Source organism: Globicephala melas, chromosome 8 (assembly GCF_963455315.2).
Source record: "Globicephala melas chromosome 8, mGloMel1.2, whole genome shotgun sequence".
Taxonomy (NCBI): Eukaryota; Metazoa; Chordata; class Mammalia; order Artiodactyla; family Delphinidae; genus Globicephala; species Globicephala melas.
The window spans coordinates 84,078,849-84,100,760 of NC_083321.1; the positions used below are offsets into that span (position 1 = coordinate 84,078,849).

General features: G+C 37.6%; 1 protein-coding gene across 1 annotated transcript in view; it reads left to right on the forward strand.

Annotated features, from left to right (window-relative positions):
• ATM (ATM serine/threonine kinase) overlaps positions 1-21,912 on the forward strand; it is a 140,216-nt gene that overhangs the window by 104,673 nt on the left and 13,631 nt on the right. Inside the window, exons 51-58 of the mRNA XM_030836236.3 lie at positions 751-864; positions 1,267-1,425; positions 1,883-2,021; positions 2,855-2,937; positions 4,625-4,765; positions 5,738-5,854; positions 18,603-18,752; positions 20,697-20,862. Coding sequence (XP_030692096.1) covers positions 751-864; positions 1,267-1,425; positions 1,883-2,021; positions 2,855-2,937; positions 4,625-4,765; positions 5,738-5,854; positions 18,603-18,752; positions 20,697-20,862 — 1,069 coding nt within the window. The remainder of the gene's footprint in view (positions 1-750; positions 865-1,266; positions 1,426-1,882; positions 2,022-2,854; positions 2,938-4,624; positions 4,766-5,737; positions 5,855-18,602; positions 18,753-20,696; positions 20,863-21,912) is intronic.

Below are 21,912 nucleotides of genomic sequence, written 5' to 3' on the forward strand. Positions count from 1 at the left end.
AGAGAATTTAGGTCAGTCTTTTCCTATATCTTTGCAATCGCCATAGGAAAGTACTCAGAATGCTAGACTGGGAGATTTAGAAAGCAATTAAAAATGATGTGATCACAGGTTGGGTATTTTTCCCCTGCTTTAATTCTTTTCTGGGATTTTTTATGGTAAATTATTTTTGTAAATGGAAAAAAAGATTTTAAGAAAACATTAAAGTGGCAGTATTTTGTAAATTTTTATTTAAAAAATCTTAGGTTTTATTGATGACACCTAATATTAAAGTTATGTTGGCAAGGTATATATTGGCAATCAGTTTGAAGCTTAGAAGTAAAATGGTTCTTCTGGCTGAAGAGAATGATACAACCAACCTCTGCTACTAATGTACATTAAATCCTGTTACTTTTAGCATGTAGGGAAAAATAATTATTCCCTGTTATTCACACTGACTTCTCAGGAGTCAAGATTACAATAGTCCTTAGATCCACATTTGTTCTCCTTGGATTCACTGGAATATGAGCAGTGCCAAGTATTCCAGTTCTGAATACAGTTTGATTTAGGTTCAAATATTATGACTGACCAGTGAATCAATCTAGACTTTAAGATAAATGATAAGTAAAAATATGTGATTAGTGAAATTTTATTTAATATCTGCTAGATGATTATACTAGTAGAGGAGCATTTTCTTAGAATAATTTATTTGCTTAGTTGTGAGACTATTTGACATGCATTGTTTTTTTAATTTTGTGTTCTTTTTAATGGTAGAGAGATGGAATGAAGATTCCATCATATAAATTTTTGCCTCTTATGTACCAATTGGCTGCTAGAATGGGGACTAAGATGATGGGAGGCCTAGGATTTCATGAAGTCCTCAATAATGTAAGTAAACCTGAAAATCAAACTACAGTTGCTTTTCTTTTATATTATTATATACTACTGTTCCACTCCAGGAAGTGGCAATACAAAAAAAGTTTAGTCACTCATATTTATTATGCTATATATATATATATATATATATATATATATATATATGAGGGCAAGAATAAAGATTCCCTTTTGTCTCCTCTCATGCTCCACATAAGTTACTCAATTTCTTTCTCTTTCTTATTCCTCATGTACTTCTGTCTCTCTCTCTCTCATACATACCCATACTCACACAGTCCACCCACGGCAGCATCTAGTACAGTAACACATATCTTAATGTTAAGCAAAATTTAAAAGGTTATGGATTTTCTTTTTTTTTGGTTTCCATAAAACTAACAGTTCTTAATTTTATGACAGCTCATCTCTAGAATTTCAATGGATCACCCTCATCATACTTTGTTTATTATACTGGCTTTAGCAAATGCAAACAAAGATGAATTTTTGACCAAACCAGAGGCAGCAAGAAGGAGTAGAATAACTAAAAATGCACCTAAACAAAGCTCTCAGCTTGATGAGGTATCTGGATTGAACATGCATACCTTTTTGAATTGTAATATTCATTTTTTCCCAAAATATTCCTTTCTTAAGTCTCAGGAATTCTAGGAGTGTGTGTTCTTGACAGTATTCAGATTGTAAATCCTTTGTTATTGTGATGCTACCTAAAATTGGTTGAAAACTCCTGAATATTTCTCAAAGCATAAGAAATACCAAAAGTATTTTTACCTTTTTTCCTCAGAGCAATGAGCAAAGAAAAAATAAATTTTACAAGGCACCCAAGTCATTTACTCTTGAGATTATTATATCTTTGATGTATTTCATTCATAATAAGATGACTTGGTCTCTGAGGGATTATAGTCCTTCCATTGTCTAGCTTTGTGCATAAATTACTTTTCCTTTTGTTATTATAACTCTGAAAAGTTTAAGTCTTGGGTATTTGCTTATATAATATTTTTTGTTTGTTTTTTATTAATAGGATCGAACCGAGGCTGCAAACAAAATAATACGTACTATGAGAAGCAGGAGACCTCAGATGGTCAGAAGTGTTGAGGCACTTTGTGATGCTTACATTATACTAGCAAATTTAGATGCCACTCAGTGGAAGGCTCAGAGAAGTATGCAGTTTGAAAGAATGAGTGTTGCCTTCTTGCTGTGTTATTCTCTGTAGGGATGTATTGATTATAGAGCTTAATAATGTAAATCTGTTCAACTCACACACATTAATTATAGATGTGAATGTCCTGATGATTACAACTTACACATGATTCAAAACTTAATTTTTGTATAATAGCTTCAACACCCCTCCAGTCACTTTTTTACTTAATATCTTTTTGTGGAACTGATAATAGGTGACTGCACTCTAGGACTTAAAAATGGGAAGACCTTATCATTTTCTCCATTATTCTTCTTGCTGTGTCTATTTAAATAATTATAAGCTGCTATAATATTTGGTTATTTGTATCTCTCTCCCCATACTTTAATAATTGTATTCTTTTTTCTGTTCAGAATCATATCTTCACATTTAAATTTGTATTATTTTGAAATAAGAATGAGGCTTCTCATAGTGTTCCTCTCTAAGCAAACAAAGACTATTGTCATGTCCTTTAGTCAGATTTAATAGTAATATGACAGGAGTACATTATCTATGTGCTATTTACACTGTATATAATTATCTTAAGTTGCTCGATTTGATCCCTCAGGTAAATCTGGTCTAGTTACCAGCGCCAGGTAACCTGCAAATTCATTTGTAAGCCATGTTAACCATTGTTATGCCCTGACCCTGAGTGGCATTGTGTCCTGAGCCCTTGGTCTTCATTTCTAAATCAGGGCCTGAACCACAAATTAGCCACAGTTTGGGTTTATGGTACCTGCTGAATTCTCCTGCTTTACCTTCAGTACTATTCCTCAATTTGCAGTTGTCACTGAAACCTCTTTATTTTAAATACAGAAGGCATAAGTATTCCGGCAGACCAGCCCATTATCAAACTTAAAAATTTAGAAGATGTTGTTGTTCCTACTATGGAAATTAAGGTAATCTACCATTAACTGTTTTGATTATTTTTTAATTAAATAATTTATTTATTTTTTGACTGTGTTGGGTCTTCGTTTCTGTGCGAGGGCTTTCTCTAGTTGCGGCAAGTGGGGACCACTCTTCATCGCGGTGCGCGGGCCTCTCACTATCGCGGCCTCTCTTGTTGCAGAGCACAGGCTCCAGACGCGCAGGCTCAGTAATTGTGGCTCACGGGCCTAGTTGCTCCGCGGCACGTGGGATCCTCCCAGACCAGGGCTCGAACCCGTGTCCCCTGCATTGGCAGGCAGACCCTCAACCACTGTGCCACCAGGGAAGCCCCTGATTTTTTAATTAAGCTAAATTACTCTTTAGTAGGTTAAACCATTTGAAATAGCCTTTTTTTGTAGGTCAAAATTGGTTAAATATTGGCAGTTTCACTTGTTTCAACCTATAGTTTGTTTTATTTTTAATATTTATTTATTTGGTTGCATCAGGTCTTAGTTGTGGCATGCGGGATCTTTCTTTGTGGCACGCAGGCTCTTAATTGCGGAGTGTGGGCTTCTCTCTAGTCCCGGTGCACAGGCTCTCTAGTTGTGACACGCAGACTCTAGAGCGTGCGGGCTTAGTTGCCCCATGGCATGTGGGATCTTAGTTCCCCAATCAAGGATCGAACCCACATCCCCTGCATTGGAAGGTGGATTCTCAGCCACTGGACCACAGGGGAGTCCTCAGCCTATAGTTTTTTTTCTTTATTGGATTCCCTTTGCCCAAGAATTAAAATATATAAAGTCCTCTCCTGCTTTCTTTTCTTCTGCCTTCATTTTTACAGCTTTCATCTTTCTTATGAAGAAGTCTATAGACTTATTTTTATTGGCCAGAAGAAGGAAAGATTTCATGTGTTTATGCCAAAATTAAGTTTTAACTGAGCAAGAAAGTCCCTAATTGTTTTATACTGGTTTTTAAAATTCTGTATGCATTAGAATGTATTGACTGTGATGTATTACGGTATTAAATAATACAATATGTATTACAATATTAAATTGACTATAATATACATGACACTTTCAGCTATGTCCTGATGGTCTTTTATTGTTAGAAGTACGGTGTTGCCAGGGATATATGTAATGATAAAGGTTACAGTTTAGAAAATGATCATTTTAACTACATTGTAAAATCTCTCCTTTGAGTTTGTAGTTTAGTGTTTAATATCTGTAGTTGTTTGATTTGCAATGTAGCTTCATCATGTGGATTAACCTATCAGCAAATTATTTAGCTGAATATTTCCTGAAAATGCCAGATTTAGCAATTACAACCAAGAAAACTCCTCTCCATATTTTTCTAAAATTTACCTTGTTTTTGTGAGGAGATGACTTAATTTATACAGATGACTTAACATATACAGGTCAGTGGCAAGACCTGAACCAGGGTTTTTCAGTAGTTTTTCAGTAACACTATTCTAACTTTGTATGCCCTACTTTTATTAAGAGATGTTTAGGGAGGTAAATTTTATCTATGTCAGTTTTTAAAGCCTTTCCAACGTCAGATCTTCTTTCTTTCATTTATAAAGTTACCACTTCAGTTCTTAACCAACAGCAGCACATTGTCATTCATTCCTCTGTTTAATATTAAAATTGTCATTTATAATTCATTTTTCTTTAAATGCAAATTGTGTATCTGAGCTATTGTCATATTTATACATTTTATTAGGTGGACCCCACAGGGGAATATGGAAATCTGGTGACTATACAGTCATTTAAAGAAGAATTTCGTTTAGCAGGAGGTTTAAATTTACCAAAAATAATAGATTGTTTGGGTTCTGATGGCAAGGAAAGGAGACAGCTTGTCAAGGTGAGATTTTCCTTTTGTTGTTAATGAAAAAAGTCAAATAGAAAACTTTAGTTGATATTTTCTTCCTACTTTGGGTCTTTATTTTTTTATTGTTTTTTGCGGTACGCGGGCCTCTCACCGCTGCAGCCCCTCCCATTGTGGAGCACGGGCTCCGGACACGCAGGCCCAGTGGCCATGGCCCACGGGTCCAGCCACTCCGAGGCACGTGGGATCCTCCCGGACCGGGGCACGAACCCATGTCCCCTGCATCGGCAGGCGGACTCTCAACCACTGCACCTCCAGGGAAGCCCTGGGTCTTTATTTTTATTCTGAATAAGGAAAACATAAACTAGAAATATATTGTTTTCTAGAAGCAGAATGCTTTTCCTCATTTTTTTGTCTCTCTGAAAGACCAGCCTTATTATAATAGTTGGTTGAAGTAAAAGAATACTTTTAACATGTACAGACATGATGAGATTAACAATCAACCTGCTTGTTATGGGAAAAAAGATTTCTGGTGACTGTAGCTTATTTTTTTGAATAGTTCAAGTTGAAGGCCCTTGCCTCAATATCCTGAGTCTGGCACTGTGCTAAGTGCTATTAAATGTATCAGAAAGCAACAGCATTCCTCCCTTACTCTGCTCTTAAGCTCTTTGGGCCTTGCTGGGAAGTAGTAGAGGAACAACAGTGCTCTTCTACACTTGTATTTTACAGTGTGCCCTCAAGTGGAGGGATTCCAATTATTTTAATTACAAAAGCAGCAAGTGGGGGGAAACTTCTTATTTCTAAATTGGTCTGCCTACCCAGTGGTATAGCTTATTCTAAATGAAAGAATAGTATTAGGTCTTAATTATTTAAGAGACTATTATGAGGAGCACAATCCTCGGATTGATTTCTAAGTTCCCTTTGGCTGTCCTCGGATGACTCTTCGTGTGATTTTATAATAAAGAAAATGAACTACACTTAGTTATTTGTGTTTTGATTATTCTGAAGGGCCGCGATGACCTGAGACAAGATGCTGTCATGCAGCAGGTTTTCCAGATGTGTAATACATTGCTGCAGAGAAATACTGAAACAAGGAAGAGGAAGTTGACTATCTGTACATATAAGGTAACTAGTTTATACTTCTGCTTCATTAAGGACATGTAAAAGACACCATTATTCAGGGAGGGGTCAGCAAGCGTGTTCTGTAAATTTTGGAGATTAATCCTTTGTCAGTTGCTTCATTTGCAAATATTTTCTCCCATTCTGAGGGTTGTCTTTTGGTCTTGTTTATGGTTTCCTTTGCTGTGCAAAAGCTTCTAAGTTTCATTAGGTCCCATTGTTTATTTTTGTTTTTATTTCCATTTCTCTAGGAGGTGAGTCAAAAAGGATCTTGCTGTGATTTATGTCATAGTGTTCTGCCTATGTTTTCCTCTAAGAGTCTGATAGTTTCTGGCCTTACATTTAGGTCTTTAATCCATTTTGAGCTTATTTTTGTCTATGGTGTTAGGGAGTGTTCTAATCTCATACTTTTACATGTACCTGTCCAGTTTTCCCAGCACCACTTATTGAAGAGGCTGTCCTTTCTCCACTGTACATTCCTGCCTCCTTTATCAAAGATAAGGTGACCATATGTGCGTGGGTTTATCTATGGGCTTTCTATCCTGATCCATTGATCTATCTTTCTGTTTTTGTGCCAGTACCATACTGTCTTGATTACTGTAGCTTTGTAGTATAGTCTGAGGTCAGGGAGCCTGATTCCTCCAGCTCCATTTTTCGTTCTCAAGATTGCTTTAGCTATTCGGAGTCCTTTGTGTTTCCATACAACTTGTGAAATTTTTTGTTCTAGTTCTGTGAAAAATGCCAGTGATAGTTTGATAGGGATTGCATTGAATCTGTAGATTGCTTTGGGTAGTAAAGTCATTTTCACAATGTTGATTCTTCCAATCCAAGAACATGGTATGTCTCTCCATCTAGTTATATCATCTTTAATTTCTTTCATCAGTGTCTTATAATTTTCTGCATACAGGTCTTTTGTCTCCTTAGGTAGATTTATTCCTAGATATTGTATTCTTTTTGTTGCAATGGTAAATGGGAGTGTTTTCTTGATTTCACTTACAGATTTTTCATCATTAGTGTATAGGAATGCCAGAGATTTCTGTGCATTAATTTTGTATCCTGCTACTTTACCAAATTCATTGATTAGCTCTAGTAGTTTTCTGGTAGTATCTTTAGGATTCTCTATGTATAGTATCATGTCATCTGCAAACAGTGACAGCTTTACTTCTTCTTTTCCGATTTGGATTCCTTTTCTTCTCTGACTGCTGTGGCTAAAACTTCCAAAACTATGTTGAATAAGAGTGGTGAGAGTGGGCAACCTTGTCTTCTTCCTGATCTTAGTGGGAATGCTTTCAGTTATTCACCATTGAGGATGATGTTGGCTGTGGGTTTGTCATATATGGCCTTTATTATGTTGAGGAAAGTTCCCTCTATGCCTACTTTCTGCAGGATTTTTATCATAAATGGGTGTTGAATTTTCTTGAAAGCTTTCTCTGCATCTATTCAGATGATCATATGGTTTTTCTCCTTCAGTTTCTTAATATTGTTTATCACATTGATTGATTTGCGTATATTGAAGAATCCTTGCATTCCTGGAATAAACCCCACTTAATCATGGTGTAGGATCCTTTTAATGTGCTGTTGGATTCTGTTTGCTAGTATTTTGTGGAGGATTTTTGCATCTATGTTCATCAGTATATTGGCCTGTAGTTTTCTTTCTTTGTGACATCTTTGTCTGGTTTTGGTGTCAGGGTGATGGTGGTCTCGTAGAATGAGTTTGGGAGTGTTCCTCCCTCTGCTATACTTTGGAAGAGTTTGAGAAGGATAGGTGTTAGCTCTTCTCTAAATGTTTGATAGAATTCGCCTGTGAAGCCATCTGGTCCTGGGCTTTTGTTTGTTGGAAAATTTTTAATCACAGTTTCAATTTCAGTGCTTGTGATTGGTCTGTTTATATTTTCTATTTCTTCCTGATTCAGTCTCGGCAGGTTGTGCATTTCTAAGAATTTGTCCCTTTCTTCCAGGTTGTCCATTTTATTGGCATAGAGTTGCTTGTATTAATCTCTCATGATCCTTTGTATTTTTGCAGTGTCAGTTGTTACTTCTCCTTTTTCATTTCTAATTCTATTGATTTGAGTCTTCTCCCTTTTTTTTTGATGAGTCTGGCTAATGGTTTATCAATTTTGTTTACCTTCTCAAGGAACCATCTTTTAGTTTTATTGATCTTTGCTCTCGTTTCCTTCATTTCCTTTTCATTTATTTCTGATCTGACCTTTATGATTTCTTTCCTTCTGCTAACTTTGGGGTGTTTTTGTTCCTCTTTATCTAATTGCTTTAGGTGCAAGTTTAGGTGTTTATTCGAGATGTTTCCTGTTTCTTAAGGTAGGATTGTATTGCTATGAACTTCCCTCTTAGAACTGCTTTTGCTGCATCCCATAGGTTTTGGGTCGTCATGTCTCCATTGTCATTTGTTTCTAGGTATTTTTTGATTTCCTCTTTGATTTCTGCAGTGATCACTTCATAATTAAGTATGTATTGTTTAGCGTCCATGTGTTCGTGTTTTTTACAGATCTTTTCCTGTAATTGATATCTAGTCTCATAGCGTTCTGGTCAGAAAAGATACTTGATACAATTTCAATTTTCTTAAATTTACCAAGGCTTGATTTGTGACTCAAGATATGATCTATCCTGGAGAATGTTCCTTGAGCACTTGAGAAAAATGTGTATTCTGTTTTTCTGGGATGGAATGTCCTATAAATACCAAACATCAAACAAGTCCATCTTGTTTAATGTATCATTTAAAGCTTGTGTTTCCTTATTTATTTTCATTTTGGATGATCTGTCTATTGGTGAAAGTGGGGTGTTAAAGTCCCCTACTATGAATGTGTTACTGTCAATTTCCCCTTTACTGGCTGTTAGTATTTGCCTTATGTATTGAGGTGCTCCTATGTTGGGTGCATAAATATTTACAATTGTTATATCTTCTTCTTGGATCGATCCCTTGATCATTATGTAGTGTCATTCTTTGTCTCTTCTAATAGTCTTTATTTTAAAGTCTATTTTGTCTGATATGAGAATTGCTGTGCCAGCTTTCTTTTGGTTTCCATTTGCATGGAATATCTTTTTCCATCCCCTTACTTTCAGTCTGTATGTGTCTCTAGGTCTGAAGTGGGTCTCTTGTAGACAGCATATATACAGGTCTTGTTTTCGTATCCATTCAGCCAGTCTGTGTCTTTTGGTGGGAGCATTTAATCCATTTACATTTAAGGTAATTATCGATATGTATGTTCCTATTCCCATTTTCTTAATTGTTTTGGGTTTGTTATTGTAGGTCTTTTCCTTCTCTTGTGTTTCTTGCCTAGAGAAGTTCCTTTAGCATTTGTTGTAAAGCTGGTTTGGTGGTGCTGAACTCTCTCAGCTTTTGCTTGTCTCTAAAGATTGTAATTTCTCCATCAAATCTGAATGAGATCCTTGCTGGGTAGAGTAATCTTGGTTGTAGGTTTTTCTCCTTCATCACTTTCAATATGTCCTGCCAGTTCCTTCTGGCTTGCAGAGTTTCTGCTGAAAGATCAGCTGTTAACCTTATGGGGATTCCCTTGTGTGTTATTTGTTGTTTTTCCCTTGCTGCTTTTAATATGTTTTCTTTGTATTTAATTTTTGACAGTTTGATTAATATGTGTCTTGGCGTGTTTCTCCTTGGATTTATCCTGTATGGGACTCTCTGTGCTTTTTGGACTTAATTAACTATTTCCTTTCCCATATTAGGGAAGTTTTCAACTATAATATCTTCAAATATTTTCTCAGTCCCTTTCTTTTTCCCTTCTTCTTCTGGGACCCCTAAATTTGAATGTTGGTGCGTTTAATGTTGTCCCAGAGGTCTCTGAGACTGTCTTAGTTCTTTTGATTCTTTTTCTTTATTACGCTATGCAGTAGTTATTTCCACTATTTTATCTTCCAGGTCATTTATCCGTTCTTCTACCTCAGTTATTCTGCTATTGATCCCTTCTAGAGTATTTTTAATTTCACTTATTGTGTAGTTCATCATTACTTGTTTACTCTTTAGTTCTTCTAGGTCCTTGTTAAATGTTTCTTGCATTTTCTCTATTCTGTTTCCAAGATTTTGGATCACCTTTACTATCATTTTTCTGAATTCTTTTTCAGGTAGACTGCCTATTTCCTCTTCATTTGTTAGGTCTGGTGGGTTTTTATCTTGCTCCTTCATCTGCCGTGTGTTTTTCTGTCTTGTCATTTTGCTTATCTTACTGTGTTTGGGGTCTCCTTTTTGCAGGCTGCAGGTTTGTCGTTCCTGTTGTTTTTGGTGTCTGTCCCCAGTGGCTAAAGTTGGTTCAGTGGGTTGTGTAGACTTCCTGGTAGAGGTGACTAGTGCCTGTGTTCTGGTGGATGAGGCTGGATCTTGTCTTTCTGGTGGGCAGGTGCATGTCTGGTGGTGTGTTTTGGGGTGTGTGTGGCCTTATTATGATTTTAGGCAGCCTTTCTGCTAATGGGTGGGATTGTGTTCCTGTCTTGCTATTTATTTGGCACAGGGTGTCCAGCAATGTAGGTTGCTGTTCGTTGAGTGAAGCTGGGTGTTGGTGTTGAGATGGAGATCTCTGGGAGATTTTCGCCATTTGATATTACGTGTAGCTGGGAGGTCTTCTGTGGACTAGTGACCTGAACTTGGCTCTTCCACCTCAGGCACAGCACTGACTCCTGGCTGCAGCTCCAAGAGCCTTTCACCTACATGGCTCAGAATAAAAGGGAGCAAAAGTAGAAAGGAGGGAAGGAAGGAAGGAAGAAAGAAGGAAAGAAAATAAGAAAGAAAGAGGATAAAATAAAATAAAGTAAGATAAAATAAAGTTATTAAAATAAAAAATAATTATTAAGAAAAAAAATTTTTTTAAGTCAAAAAAAAAATGGATAGACAGAACCCTAGGACAAATGGTGAAACAAAGCTGTACAGACAAAATCTCACACAGAAGCATACACATACACACTCACAAAAAGAGGAAGAGGGCAAAAAATAATAAATCTTGCTCTCAAAGTCCACCTCCTCAATTTGGGATGATTCGTTGTCTATTCAGGTATTCCACCGATGCAGGGTACATCAAGTTGATTGCAGAGATTTAATCGGCTGCTTCTGAGGCTGCTGGGAGAGATTTCCCTTTCTCTTCTTTGTTGGCACAGCTCCTGGCGCTCAGTTTTGGATTAGGCCCCGCCTCTGTGTGTAGGTCCCCGGAGGGCATCTGTTCTTCGCTCAGAAAGGACGGGGTTAAAGGAGCTGCTGAGTTGGGGGCTCTGGCTCACTCAGGCCGGGGGGAGGGAGGGGCATGGAGTGCGGGGCGAGCCTGCGGCTGCAGAGGCCAGCAGGACGTTGCACCAGCCTGAGGCACGTCGTGCGTTCTCCCGGGGAAGTTGTCCCTGGATCCCGGGACCCTGGCAGTGGCGGGCTGCACAGGCTCCTCAGAAGGGAGGTGTGGATAGTGACCTGTGCTCGAACACAGGCTTCTTGGTGGCGGCGGCAGCAGCAGCCTTAGTGTCTCATGCTCATCTCTGGGGTCCGCGCTGATAGCCGCGGCTCCTGCGTGTCTCTGGTGCTCCTTTAAGCAGTGCTCTTAATCCCCTCTCCCTGCGCACCAGGAAACAAAGAGGGAAGAAAAAGTCTCTTGCCTCTTTGGCAGGTCCAGACTTTTCCCCGGACTCCCTCCCGGATAGCCGTGATGCACTAACCCCTTCAGGCTGTGTTCTCGCCGCCAGTCGTCTCCCTGCGATCCAACTGAAGCCTGAGCCTCAGCTCCCAGCCCCCACCCGCCCTGGCGGGTGAGCATACAAGCCTCTCGGGCTGGTGAGTGCTGGTCGGCCCCGATCCTCTTACAGGAATCTCTCCGCTTTACCCTCCGCACCCCTGTTGCTGCGCTCTCCTTCGTGGCTCTGAAGCTTCCCCCCTCTGCCACCCGCAGTCTCCGCCCGCAAAGGGGCTTCCGTGTGGACACCTTTCCTCCTTCACAGCTCCCTCCCACTGGTGCAGGTCTCATCCCTATTCTTTTGTCTCAGTTTTTTCTTTTGCCCTACCCAGGTACGTGGGGAGTTTCTTGCCTTTTGGGAGGTCTGAGGTCTTCTGCCAGCGTTCAGTAGGTGTTCTGTAGGAGTTGTTCCACGTGTAAAAGTATTTCTGATGTATCTGTGGGGAGGAAAGTGATCTCCGCATCTTACTCTTCCGCCATCTTCCCGCTTTCCCCCGAAAGGCCTGTTTTTTGTAGGTGTTCCTTTCTGGTTTCATTCCTGTATCTCCTATTTGCCCTTTATTCTTATGTTACTGCTGTAACAAGGCTTATTTATTTATTCGTTGTTTCTATTTCTGTGAAGATATAAATAAAGATAATTACTATATAGCAGAGAAGCAACCTTTCAGAGACACTTTTATGATAGTCCCATATCTGTTTCTTAAACCTGCAAAATGGTATATACCACAAGTGTTTATTTTCTCTAGTGAGTTAACCCTACTTAACCTCGAGGTATCCCAACCATCAACTAAGACTAGTTTAAAAATATAATAGAAAAAAGTCCCTTTCACAATAATATAATGTATATAATGTGAATAAACTGCCTAGGATTAATGTTAATAAGAAACATGCAAGACTGTATAAAATAAAATTACAAAACTAATGCAAGAAAGAATAAAGGAAAACTAGGATAAGGGAGAAGTCCCATGTCTTAAATGGGAAGGCAGTGAAAAATGTCAGCTCATTTCTAATTAATGCATAGACAATGAAATTCCAGTAAAAATTTTTATATCATGGAAACATGATTTAAAAGTTTATCTTGAAAAATATATCGGTGAGAATGACTGAAATGTCTTTGATAAAGGCAACAGGTGAAAGTGGACTCTGTCTAATCATATGAAAGCGAATGGTAAAGCTTTAGTAATGAAGATGATATAGTTCATGACATAAAAATAGATTAATAGCCTTGAAATGGATGTTCATATATATACATTTATAAGAAATCAGTATATAGCTTTGACTTTTAGGAAGTTCCTGAATAAGCCTAAAAATGCTATTAACTCTGGGTATGATGAGATTATGGGTAATACCTGCTTTTTAGTATATTTTGAATTGCCCTAAATGAACATTTTTTTAAATTATAAAAATAATTGTTAAACTAAAAACACCAAATAGTTAGGGGAGTAGGGAAAAAGAAATTAGATCTACCCTCCAAAATTCTGAGTCAGGCTATTGTAATTGAAAACTGAACTTTTTTAGAGCTTCTTAATTGCTTACAGAAATAGAAATATAAAACTCACTTGTTAGTTGGGTGAGGTTGAGGGGTGGGAAAGCATGAAGAAAAGCACACTTTTTCATAATACCTTCAAGTTTGTGAGAAATTTGTCATGTGAAACTTTGTAGGATATTAACTAATATAATTGATGCTTTCTATTAGCAGTTAACAAAAAAACAAGTTCTTATGGAATGCTAAGAGCAAAAGTTTAAAAAAGATCTGTGAGATCTATTCTGCAGAAGGACTTCTTTGGTGTGGTTTAGATCAGTGCTGTTCAAATTTAGCAGGCATCGTAATCCCTGGAAGGGTTTGTTAGAACACAGATGCTGGGCTTCCCTGGTGGCGCAGTGGTTGAGAGTCCGCCTGCCAATGTAGGGGACACGGGTTCGTGCCCCGGTCCGGGAAGATCCCACATGCCGCGGAGCGGCTGGGCCCGTGAGCCATGGCCGCTGAGCCTGCGCGTCCGGAGCCTGTGCTCCGCAACAGGAGAGGCCACAACAGTGAGAGGCCCACGTACCAGGAAAAGAAAAAAAAACAACACAGATGCTGAGCCCCTAGAATTTCTAATTCTAGGATGGAGCCTGAAAATATGCATTTCTAGCCAGGTATCAAGTGATGCTGATGCAGCAGTGTTTCAGGAACCGTACTTTTAGACCCACCAGTCTAATTACTTTGCTGTCATTTGATCTAGCTTAATTATAGGACAAAGTTGATGAGCTGTTAACTGTCCAGGTACTTTAATGTGGCAGGTACTTTAACGATTGCTGAGAAGTTTTTAGAGGGCAGATATTCAGTAACATGAATGAAAGAAAATTTTTATGCTCTAAATGCCAGACTTTTAGATAGCATAGATGATGACTGAAGAACTGGGATACAATGTGTTGCAAAAAGTTTGGGCTCTAAGATCCCCTGTTTTTTTCAGAAAGCCACTCAGGTTTCCAAGCAAGTAACACAGTTTAGCTTCCAAAGTTCATTGCTATAAAGCATGAGAGAGAGAACGCCCTAATCTAAAATATTTTGAAGGCAGAAACGACTAAACTCTATTTCTACTTTATGACTTTTTAAATATCTGAGTTTTACAGAGAACTATTTTACCGATTAAATAGTGGAGTTATTTAATGTTACACATCTGAATATTAAAAAATAATCACTTAATATGAGAGTTTAGGTTTGACTTTATTGTTTAGAATTATAATACTGGGCCAATAGATATATGTTATTTTGAGATTACTCCAAGAATGTGAAAGTTATGTTATAACTATATTGCTAGTTGTTCTTGATTTCAGTTAATGTTCCTGGAAGTTCTATAGTGTATGTAGGGAAGCAGTCTGCCTAGTCCAGGTCTTCTGTGGAGTCATTCCCAATCTGGCATTCAGGTGTCCTGTGTTCATTGTGTCAACAAGAAGGGTCATTGACTTCCTGAAATTAGCTCTTGGTACCCAAATGTCAGTATACAACCTCAAAAGGAGAGACCTGTATATTGAGGCATACCAGATACCTTTCATCAGAGAGAATCACATGGAGATGAAGGAAGACAAAGTTCTTATTGTATATGCTGACGCTGAGACATAGCCCTCTGATAACTAGAATTCATGTGACTGGACTAATTTATCTCTACCAAAACTACATTTTTAGAAAGTATATTGAACAACTATTCTAAAGTCTTAGATATGAGAGGATTCACTTTTTAAAATCAAAGTCTTATATAAACACTATTTACGTGCAGAAAGAAGCTTCGTACTTAATTCTTCATTATGCCTTATGCCAATAAATAATTTTTCTTCTTTGTGATATATCTTCCTTCTCAGTCAGGATTCTGGGAGAGAAGTTGTAATTCCCTAAGGCATTCACTGTATTTAATGAATTAACTTCATTTCTATGTACCTAGGATGGTACTAGCTATGTACCTTGAGGTAATTTGAGAAAATAGTAATTAATCATTTTTTGTGACGCCCAGGCAAAATACTCAGATACTCAGATGAAATAGGCTATTCCAGGGAATCTTAGTACCTGAGGAAACACTGCCATTTGCCTTTTGAAACTTGAATTCAACTGTTTTTACATTAACCAACATCACAGTTGAATTCTGAAATGAGATAGAAAAAAACCAACCTGGTCCTTTCTAGATCAGTCTCTTAACAAAAGGCAAGGGTTTGATTTTTTTCCCCATAACTAGATATTAATAGAGAGTAATTTTGGAAAAGGTATCTTTGATGGAATATACTAGGAGGCAAGAATGTTAATGTGATCAAGCATTAGGGGTCACAGCTAGCTCAAAGATAGGGCTGGGTTTTCTGGAAGGAAGGCATTTAGAGCTACTTAAGCAGGAAGGAAAATCGGTTAGAAAGGCTATGAGATCTGTTCATTCATTTGTTCAATAATTGTTTATTTACACACCTAGTGTTGTGTTAGATACTCTAGTAGGTGCTGGGGATATAAAAGTAATAAAACATAGTCCTAGTTCTTAAGGAGCTCACCAGGGGAAACAGACACACAATTATAATGCAAAGTGTTAAGTACATTTTTAGAGAATGAAAAGAGCTAAAGATAGAGGAATAATGCTTATCTTTAACACCACTGGGGAAGGCCCAGGCTGAGGGCAGGAAGAAGCTCCAGTGCCACCAGGGCACAGAATAGGGAGAGGCTTGGACACCAACTCCCAGTGGCCCCTCAACACAAGGCCGTCACCCACAGGGTCACTGTGACTTATTGGAGCAAGCAGAGTCTTCTGGGCCAGGGTTCTTCTAGCTTGTTTTTCACTGTACCTGATTAGGAGGCCTCACTGCATTAACAGGCAGCCAGAACCTGTTTAGTGGTTGCTTACTAAAATGCCTGTAATCCAGCACTGCTCCTCAGATTATGGCCCTGCTTCTAAAGAAAGGGCTCCATTTTGGGAGCCTCTTGGCCCTGAGAGTGAGCAGAGGCTCAGGAAGGATACACAGCGTGAGATTCACAGCCACTGTCCTTCTTCCGCTGCTGGAGACAATTTAACATCCGAGGGAGTTTGAGAGGAAAGGAGGGACCAGCCCTCTCTGCCCTGCCTCATCTGCCTCTGACTGTGCTCCTATAAGAAAATTGATAAGTAGCCTGAAACCCATGGTACCAGGGCCTACCCTGTGTCCATGATCCTTGGCAAGCCCTTCCACTCACCCCCTTAATCAGAGTGGGTGGACACAGAGCAGAAGGAAGCCTGAAAAAGGCTTTAAAGCACAAGCCTTTTGCAGGGGCCCCTCTCAGTAACTTCAGGGCATGGCTTCTGTTCTACAGCCTCCAGGACCTGGGCCTGTGAACATCCAGGAATTAGCCTTAGGATCTGAGCAGCAGTATGTTCCTAAGGCTGAGCCCCACCAGCTAGCTCATCCAGAACTAGCCTCATTTTGGCATCTTGGAGACAGGGTGCTGGCCCTGAGCCTACTCATCTAGAGAGGACAGTCGTAAAGGGTTCAAGACCCAGACACTGTAAAAGCTGGGGTAGAGCCCCCATGAGAGAAACATGAGCCCTGCTCTGGAATCACAGCTGTAGAGGACCATTTCAGGGGAAGGGCAGAGTGGGCAGAAGAGAGTAGGGGTATGTGTGCAGGCAAGGAGGTGGGGGGAGTGGTGACTTAAGACAGAAGCATCTTATTCCCTATATCCTAATTTTGTTTCACTTCAGGGCTTTTCACTTCCCTCTGCCTGGAATACTGTTCCCTCAGATCTTTGCATGAATTATTATTCTTTTAGGTTTTTCTCTAATGTTACCTCTTCAGAGGCGCCTTCTCTGACCATGTCTCTATTACTCACTTTTTTAAATGTATGTTTTGTTCTATTATAATACTTGTTACCTGGCATCATTAAATGTCTATTAGTGTATACGTCTGACACCAGAATGAAGCTTTATGAGGGCATGGTCTTCATCTGCCTCGTTGCCACTCTATTCTCAGTGCCCTAGCACCATGTGTAACACATAATAGACTCTCAACAAATACAGTTAATAAATTAATGAAAGACCTCCTTCATGTTAAGACACAGAATATAAAACAGTAAAACATATTTGAGTACATTAAAATTAAAAATATAGAATTAAAGATACTGTAAAGACAGGTGGCTGAGAAAATGAATTTTAAAAAATTTATTAAACATAAAAAGGATTGTTATAATACTACTAACAGCAAGAAATTTATATATAGAATATGTAAATAGCTCTTACAGACTAGTAATAAAAAGACAAGCAGGTAAGAAAAAAGGTAAAGAATACAAACAGCCAGTTCACAAGAAGAAAACATTTGAATAGCCAATAAGTCTTATCAGATTATACTCTACTGGGAATCTGGAAAATACAAATGAAAACCACAGTGAGATACTGTTACACACCTCTTAGATTGACAAAGTATAGAAGTCTGACAATACATTGGGAGGTTATAGAATAAACTCTGCTAATGGGTATATAAATTGGTACAACTACTTTGTATAGTTACTTGGCAATATATGGTTAACTAAGTTGAAGATGCGTATCCCGAATGACCGACCCAGCTCTTCAATTTCCAGGTATGTGTATACCCTAGAGAAACTGAAATATATTCATTAGTAGATTAATTAATTGTAGCAGTGTTTCAGGGAAATCTGGAAATAATGTAAATGTTAATCAATATTCCGATTGTATAAATTGGATAATTGTGGCATATTTATACAAAGTACAGTTGTTAAAACGAATGACTTAGGATTAAATGTACTAACACAGTTAAGGTAAAACAGTGTTGAGTGAGAAAAAAACAAATTGCAGAAACATACATATAGTGTAAATACTCTTTATTTAAAGCTTACAATTACTTATGTATGTATAGCTTTGAAATAAAAATACTGTATACCCAAAAATACAGGAACATGATAAGCAAGTTAGCAGTCATCTTGTTGGTAGGGAGGGGCATAAGGTCAGTGAAGGGTACAAAGAGAGCTTTGTCTCTTTCCCAGCAAATATGAATAATCTTAGATTTGATAAAGCTGTTTAGTAGGTAAAAGGGTGTTTGTTTATATTATTTTCTACATTTTATGTATATTTATAAAATGTCATAATTTTTAATCTTCCCAGTAAAATTGCTTTTATGTTTAGGAATACATTTCCTCTTGGTGAAGCTAACGAGACTCCGAAGCAAGAATGCATACACTTTCAATTATTAAAGTATACTAAAATTGACACTACATTTGATATTTTCCAAAGTGAAATTCTTTGAATTTGACATTAAAAGTATAGGAAAGCAAAGTTAATTCCTCTGCTAAATGGAACAAACGAAGTATGGCTCAGTCACAGATGATGAGTATAATTAACAGGATTGACCTCTCAGGGATCATGGAGATTGAGAGAAGAGCAGGTTCTCAGAAGTCTGTGCAGCAGACTAGAAAATCTTATTCTTTGAGCTTGTTTATTTTCAGTTGCTTTCTTCCTATGGACAGAAAAATAATAGTATAACTTGAAAAAATGCTTCACACTGACTCTGATAGTTGAATAATCATCACATGCTCTTTAATGCCTTTCCATAATCAAAACATACTTAATCTGTAACTTCAGGTGGTTCCCCTTTCTCAGCGAAGTGGTGTTCTTGAATGGTGCACAGGAACTGTCCCTATTGGTGAATTTCTTGTTAACAATGAGAGTGGTGCTCATAAAAGATACAGGCCAAAGGATTTCAGTGCCTATCAGTGTCAAAAGAAAATGATGGTGAGTAACACTCAAAAATATAAGTTATTGCAAGATTATCTAATAGCTTATTAAAACTGATATCAAATATTATGGAATGTAAAAAGTTTTAATTTCATCAGGTAATTGTTAATGACAGTAAGTATAAGAAAGTAAGCTCACCAGAATGAAAGTGTGTGTGAGTGAAAAAGGAAGGTTTTTAAACTATGATAAGTGTCAACCCTTGTCCTATGAGAACTTAACATTATTCAGTGTATGCAAATTTGCTTCCAGTTTGGGGTAAGCTAATTCTTAACAAAACAAACAAAACACTAACTAAAACCAAAAAAAAAAAAATTATGAAATAGAGACATTCAAAGACATTTGCCACATCACACTGGCCATCTGGTCTGACATTCATTCACCCAATCAGTGACATTTATTGAATGTGTCCTCTCTACCAGATACTATGCTGAGACTTCACAAATATGACTAATCACCATCATACTTATCCCATTTTAAGATGAGAAGAAGTTCTGAAAATTTTGCTTACTCCAGGTCAATGAGCTAATAAATAGTGGAGCAAGGATTTAAACCTTGTCTGTCCAACTCTAAAATCCATTTACTTTTTCTTTTGTTGTGCTTTCTGTTATATGTTTTTTAAAACGTATGGTAAAGTACTATAGGGATTGTGATGGAAAGGTACTGTGTAGGCACAGAGGAGGACGTGATCAGTTCTACCTGGGACAGGGAGGAGTGGAGAGAATCAGATTCAAGAAAGACTTCATAGAGGAGATGGTATTTGAGCTGAGTTTTATAAATGAATTGGTTTTCCAAGCAGAGGAACATACAAACAAAAAGGAAGGAGGCATGAACAGGCAGGTATAGATAGCATAGGCTTAGGTTTTGAGGAGGAATAGATGAGATTGAAGCAGTAGTCGTTAGTCAAAAAATGGAATGTTATGAAATGTTAAGAAATTTTCACTCTATCCTGTAGGCAATAGAGAACCCTTGAGAAGGATAGTAATATTAGATTGGCATTTTAGAAAACTCTGACAACACTTATATTTTTGAGGGTTATATTTTTGAGAAAGCTGACTAGAGGCATGAGGCGGAGTCTGAACTAAGAGTAATAGCAGTAGGAATGGAGAACAGGCAGTTCATATAAGAAATATTAAAGAGGCAAAACTTAGATGATTTGGTTGCTGTTTAGAAGTGGGGTTGATGAAAAAAGAGTATCAGTGGCACCCAGTTTCCTGGTTGGTATGATGGAGTAGGTGGAGAAGCTATTTACCGTGTTGGTGAATAGAGGAAGTGGCTGGGTTTTGCCAAAGATGAGAAGGTGAATTAGTTTGGATTTGGAAATGATCCAAGTGAAGATGTTGAGTGGGAATTTGGAGAGGCACATCAGGCTGGAGCTTATTAAAGATACCTGAGCCAAAGATACAGATTTGGAAGTATCAGTCCATAGATGAGGATTGAGCCTTTTGAAGTAGATGTGCTTTGCTTCAGGAAATTATTATATAGTAAGGAAATGTTGAAGGACAGATCTGAGATGTGTCAGCTGCTTTGCCATCCATCCGGGATTGATTTTTCCATTCTTTCTCTTTTTCCTGTTTCCTATCACACCCCTAGTGCTGGGATATACCTAAGACTATCTGGAGCTACCTTTGGCATTTTTGTGTTTACTTCCACATAGCTTACAGAATCATTCAAATTAGAATTGAATTAAAACAGATAACAGTCACTGTTGGTATGCCACCTTCCCCTAAAATTAACATGAAAACCCTAAAGGGATTATAGCTTGTTATTAATTGCTTCCCTGACCAGACTTTTAGCTTCTTGTGGGTAGAGATAATATCTTGTTCATCTTTTTATTGCCTTTATTTCTATCATACTATTTTCCTATTGAAACTCCTAGTAGACTTCAGTTAAATTAGTTGAACAGAATATTCAGAAAATAATTTTATATTTTATCTATTAAAGGATGTACAAAAAAAGTCTTTTGAAGAGAAATATGAAACCTTCATGGAGATTTGCCAAAATTTTCAACCAGTTTTCCGCTACTTCTGCATGGAAAAATTCTTGGATCCAGCTGTTTGGTTTGAGAAACGATTGGCTTATACTCGGAGTGTTGCTACTTCTTCTATTGGTAACCTTCTTATACATTTTAGTAGATTCAGCACTTCCTACATTCTGAGTTACAGGGGGATGGTGGTGGTGTTGGTGTTTGTTAATCAGACCATCTTCATCATTAGATCATTGTGTTTCTTTTTCATCCTGATTCTTAGCTTCTAAATGTAGCTCTTAGCTTTGGCAGGAGAGAATTTCTTTTTTCCAGGTAGGGAAATAAAGACTGGTTATTTTTCTTCATTGCTTAATAGTGAATATGGCTTATTTTCTTTCCCCTCAATGTATTATTTTCTGGGATTTTCTTTGGAAAATAATAAAACTCGTGATAATTCCATTTAAGTTATTTTCTTTAATTATTATTGTTCTTGCATACAGCCTCTATAATACCATGATATTAACACCCAAAGATTGATTCTGTTTAATAGAATTTTGGTTTTGGAATAGGAATAATGATATATATTTAAATATTCTGTGTACAATGTATATTTTGGCTTTTTTTATTTCTGAGAGATTGGAATAGTTAGATAGGGCAGTTAACAAAATCTTAGAGTATGAGAACTAACAGGAATATCAGTGATCTATTGTTTTTTAATTAAAGACCACTCTTTTCATCACTTAGGTACAATACACCAGGCAGGACATGTATATTTTGAAAATTTTCTAGGTAATAATGAAACCCTCTTTTTTTCTACAATGAGAATCATTAATCTGATTCAACTAATTTAGTTTACAAACGAGAAAGTAGGCCCAGTTAATGACAGAGCTAGCCATGCACCCCAGGCATCCTGACACCCTTTCCACTATTTTTTTGTAACACCTTATAGTGTGTTTCATTAGGTTAAAAGCAATTTTAAAACATGTTATCCTCTGTGTTAAAAACAGAAATGTAGTTTTTCCTGGATATATACCTGATGAAATGAATTATTGACTAATATGTGTTAAATATAATTCATCAAGCAGAAGAAAGTTTCACTGAAGAATGAAGAATTTACCCATAGGCGCCTCAGTTTAAAAGTATACTCAATAAATATTTGAGTGTATATAGTGCACTGCTTTGGCCCTGGTAAAT